A 5117-nucleotide genomic window follows, 5' to 3' on the forward strand; every position below is an offset into this window, starting at 1 on the left:
CCGAAGCCGATGGTGGTGAGCGTGATGAAGCTGAAGGCCACGTAGGGCGGCTTTCTCTGCAGCGCCTCGTCGTTCTGCAGCGCCACAAAGTCGCCGAAGCCGATGGTGGTGAGCGTGATGAAGCAGTAGTAGTAGGCGTGGAAGAAGGTCCAGCCCTCGAAGTGCGCGAAGGCGGCGGCCCCGAGGGCCAGGGTGCCCGCGCACACCAGCAGCCCGGCCACCGCCATGTTCTCGGGGGACACGCGCGGCCGCCGCAGGCCCAGGCAGCGCTTGGCCGCCAGCAGGAGGCGCCGCACCAGCGCGTTCAGCCGCTCGCCGAGGCTCTGGAAGGTGACCAGGGTCAGGGGGATGCCCAGGAGCGCGTAGAACATGCAGAAGACCTTGCCCGAGTCCGTGCCCGGCGCGGCGTGGCCGTACCCTGGAGGAGGAAGGAAGGGGGAGGCTGACGAGCGTCCGTCTCCTCACACACAGGCCTTCTTCCTGCCGGGTCTCTGTCCCCATCCTCCAGAGCCCGCAGAGCATGTTGAAATGCTGGTTCGAACTAGGTCATTCCCCCGGCTTTAAAACCTTCTGTGGCTACCCATAATCGGCCCAAGTTGTAAACAACCTAAAATACCCTTCTCCTGGGGAATGGATAAACAACCTGTGGTACATCCATACAACGGACTGATTCTTTTCCGCCACAGGAAGGAAGGAACTGCTGTTTCCTCAGCAACAGAAGATGGATCTCAAATGTTTTATGCTGAGTGAAAGGAGCCAAGCTCAAAAAGCTATATATTGCTGGGTTCCATTTCAATGACATTCTGTAGGGTAACTGGCACAACTTCTGTGGCAAAACTAGGATCAGCGAACAGACCTGTGGTTGCCAGTCCTTGGAGGTGAGAGAAGCGAGTGAACTAACTACAAACAGGCACGATGGAATTTTGGGGAGGGCTAGCAATGTTCTGCCTTGAAATCATGGCTGCAGTTACACGACAGGTTTTCTTTTGGCAAAACCTGTACAGGTGTACACTGAAAAAGAATGAATTTGAATCTGTAAATTGTGCCCTTGATAGAAAAAAAAAATCTGTTGTGGCTCCCCAGTATCCTCAGGGTACAGTCCGCGCTCTCAGGCAACGCCGTGACCTGAACCCCCTCTCCCTGCAGCCTCACATGCCGTTTCTGCCAGCCTGTCCTTTTCTCATGCTTCCCCTCCCCCCAGTGGACTTTCCCCCTGCCCACACCCAGGTAGCCGTTCCCAGTTCCTGTGCCAAGCCAGACTCTCATGAAACACCTATTTCAGTCTGGTGGAGTCCCTCACTGATCCCCTAAATGTGTAGGGAACGCAAACATGAGTGGGCTGCCTTGAGTCCGGCACAAGGAACAATGAATGATTGTCCGGAACAGTCATTGTGGGATTGGTGGATGTGTATCTCTTCCAGGACCCAAGGTCCTGGAAAGTGGAAGCTTTCATGGTATTCTCAAAGGGCCCCATAACCCAGGAAAAGTCATGTGTCCCTTCCCCAGTAGAATATGCCTCTTCCAGCAAATTGTCCCCATCTGCCAAACGATAAATACACCTTTGGCCTGTGCTGTTCCTCAGTGAGGAAAGCAGTCCTCTAAAATACTCACACGTGCAAAGTGATGTGTGCATGGGAGTTGTCGTTGCCACAGTGTTGGTGACAGCAAAAATAAGAAGCAGCTTAAATGTTCATCAGAAAGAGCCTGGTGAAAACAGCTATGGTGCCATCCAATGATGGTTGTGGTTCCAACTGAGGGCCATTTAGCCCCTGAGGGGACAGTTGGCAATGTCTGGAGACAGGTTCGGTTGTCACACCTGGGAGGTGGTGGGTGCTGCTGGCATCTGGTGGGTGCAGGCCAGGGTCCTGTTTAACATTCTCTGATGCATGGGACAGTCCCCACAATCGGCATTTGTTGTTTAGTCGCTCAGTCGTGTCCAACTGTTGGGGTCCATGGACTGTAGCCCACCAGGCTCCTCTGTCCATGGAATTCTCCAGGCAAGAATACTGGGGTGGGTTGCCACTTCCTTCTCCAGGGGATCTTCCTGATCCAGGGATCAAACCTGCGACTCCTGCCTTGGCAGGTGAATTCTTTACCACTGAGTTACCAAGGAAGCCCACCAGAATAGCCAGTCCAAAATGTCAACAGTGCCAGGGTGGAGGAGCCCTGCTAATCAGCCATGAAAAAGAGGACACAGTTCTTCAGGGACTGATGTAAAGAAATCACCAGAATATACGAAGTGAAAAAAGCAAGAGACAAAAAGGCATGTATAACACAATGCCTCTATCATGTATAAAAGTACAAGTAGCTCAGTCGTGGCTGACTTTGCAACCCATGGACTCTATACAGTCCATGGAATTCCCCAGGCAGAATACTGGAGTGGGTGGGGATCTTCCCTTCTCTAGGGGATCTTCCCAGGCCAGGGATCGAACCCAGGTCTCCCGCATTGCAGGCAGATTCTTTACCAGCTGAACCACCAGGGAAGCCCAAGAGTACTGGAGTGGGCAGCCTATCCCTTCTCCAGCGGCTCTTCCTGACCCAGGAATAGAACTGGGGTCTCCTGCATTGTAGATGGATTCCTTACCAACTGAGCTACCTGTGTGTGTTGTAAAGGAATATATAGGCAGAGAAGATACTTGGAAGGATACTCAAAAAACATAACTGCATTTGATCCAGAGAAGGGAATTTATAGGTTGACGGATGCGGAGAAAGGGAGACTTCCTTTCATCCTATACCTTTTGTACCGTGTGAAGTGTGTGCATATATAACATTTGAAATATCAACACTAGATACATATATATATATATATATTTAAAGATCTATGACTCCACTTCATGTTTCTACTTCATGGCTCTATTAGTCTGCCTCTATCTATCTGCGGGGCAGGGACCCTGCTGCCACTAAACGGTGAGGTCCTTGAGGCCAGAGACCAAACTAGTCATTTCTCACGTCCCTGATCACCAGTGCCCTGCACAGACTAGGAGCTCGATGAAAGTTTAAATAATCAGTAATAATAATACTCAAACCAGATTGAAGGAGGTACAGAGTGTGAGACGGAGGAGCGTCTTTAAGAATAAAAGGCCAGGCAGTGCTGTTTCCAGCCATTTGTCTGGTTTTGACAGACAGGAAAATGAATAATGATAATAACTAGGCATGCTAGGTACTCTACATGGATTATTTTATTTAATCGTCTCAATGACTGTATGAGATTATTATCCCCATCTTACAGATAAGGACACTAGGCTCAGAGGGAGAAAGCTGCCCAAAGGTCACAGGGTTGAGCTGTTAACCACTATCCTCCATAGCTTCTCAGTGGCTCTTTGCTGTTCCTGCAGAGCTCAGCCCCTGGGTTCTGTCGTCTGGCTCTGCAAGGCTAGCTTTTGCAGCCTGGCTCACACAACCATACTGGCGCCCCCAGGTGGCAGAAAGCGGTAAAACTGCTATTTCCTCAGTCGCTCTCCACACCCTGGTCCCTACTCCCTCCCCATCCCAGGTGCAGGTCAGATGCAGCAGTCAGAAGTGGAGGCCACATCCAGCTGGGAGGCCTCCGAAATGTGGGGGAGGGCAGAGGAGGTGAACAGGGTCCCACACCCTGGGTGCAGAGACAGGGAGGGTCTTAGGCTGAGCCAAGAGAGAGAAGCAGGGGTGCCCAGGCTGACAGGAGGGGTCAAAAGGGCTGAATAGGAGCTGGGCCCACAGTTGGCAAATAATGAATTGTCATTATTGCTAATTAACAGTCCCTACTTAGCCTCAGGACTTGTGCTATGCATTTAACCTGCTTGACCTCACTTAAACCTGGCAATCACTCAGTAAGATAGCAACAGTTGCACTTTGTAGTTGAGGAAACCGGGGCTCAGAGAGGTACAATCAATTGCCAGAGAAGGCAGGAGGCAACAGAGATGAAAACCGGAACTCTGGCCTATGTAATTTCGGAATGTAGGCTTTCAACTCCACCACTAAACCCACAAACTCACACTGACTTGCAAGAGCATTATGGAGGAACTTTCTCCGCAGCACTGGTTTCCAGGGTGGTGGTCCAGGCCCAAAGAGACACTGGGACCTCCACAGCCAGCCTGGGGTGGTGGATGGAGCCCCGAGAGCCTGCTCCACTTCTTTTCTGCTTCCCCAGGCTTGGGCTCCGCAGGTACCAACCAGTCGGTAGCCATGGCAACGGTTGGCGGTCCAGATGCTGCAGAGAAAGTGCTCTGAATCCCCGAGGGTGAGGTCCAAAGCTGGTGGTAATCAGTCATTCCTTTAACAAATATTTATTGAGTGTCTACTACAAGCTAGGCACTGGCCATATTGCAGGGACTAAGACAGATTAAGCGCCCGTTCTCTTTTTTGTTATAACACAAAAATCAATCTCCCCCCCTCCCCCGCCCCCGCCGCTTTTTGTTAGTGCTTTCTACTTGTCAGGCCCTGTGCTAAAACTTTATACATATATTATCTCCTTAATGAAAACTGTCTCACTACAGCCTTGAGATAGGGCCTGTTAGCACCCCTCTTTTACAGAGGAGAAAACCTGAGGCTCACAGAGGTTAAGCAACTGGTCTGAGGTCACACAGCTAACGTGATGCCCCCCAGGCAAGGAAGCAACTCCAGCCACTTGGGCTTCCGACTCCACTTTATCAATCTCCCAGCCCCTGCCACTGCCTCTTGGCAAAGGGGACCTACTGTCTCCTCCCAGCCGGGCCTGCGTGGAAACCACTGAGCCCATCCGACAGAGGGAGGCAAGTGAGGTTCGGCGAGCTGAAATGACTGCTCCAAAGTCACCCCGCCTGGCAGAGGCAGAGGTGGGACTGAAACCCCGGGACGCCGCGGGTGCCTGGGGATGGAGCAAGCGCCGAGGGGGAGGCGCCGGGGGCCGCTCACCGATGGTGGTGATGACGGTGATGGCGAAGTAGAAGGAGCCGGCGAACTTCCACTGGCGGCCGGCGCGGTGCGGCTCGGCTTGCAGCGCCAGGCGCTCCAGCTCGCGGTAGTCCTCGGCCGAGAAGCCGTACTTCCTCCGCAACTCGCTCCGCTTCTGGGCCAGCAGCCGCTTGCGGCCGCTCTCCGCCTCGGACTCGAGCGCGTCGAAGACGGCGGCGCCCACCAGGAGGTAGGAGAGGATGCAC

General features: G+C 52.9%; 1 protein-coding gene across 1 annotated transcript in view; it reads right to left on the bottom strand.

Annotated features, from left to right (window-relative positions):
* The window catches only part of KCNK15 (potassium channel, subfamily K, member 15), an 11754-nt gene that overhangs the window by 244 nt on the left and 6393 nt on the right, over positions 1-5117 (bottom strand). The window contains exons 3-4 of the mRNA XM_010841007.1: positions 4873-5116; positions 8-418 (exon numbers count right to left, since the gene is read on the bottom strand). Coding sequence (XP_010839309.1) covers positions 8-418; positions 4873-5116 — 655 coding nt within the window. The remainder of the gene's footprint in view (positions 1-7; positions 419-4872; position 5117) is intronic.

Source organism: Bison bison, unplaced genomic scaffold (genome assembly GCF_000754665.1).
Source record: "Bison bison bison isolate TAMUID 2011002044 unplaced genomic scaffold, Bison_UMD1.0 scf7180017864154, whole genome shotgun sequence".
In the NCBI taxonomy this organism is placed as follows: Eukaryota; Metazoa; Chordata; class Mammalia; order Artiodactyla; family Bovidae; genus Bison; species Bison bison.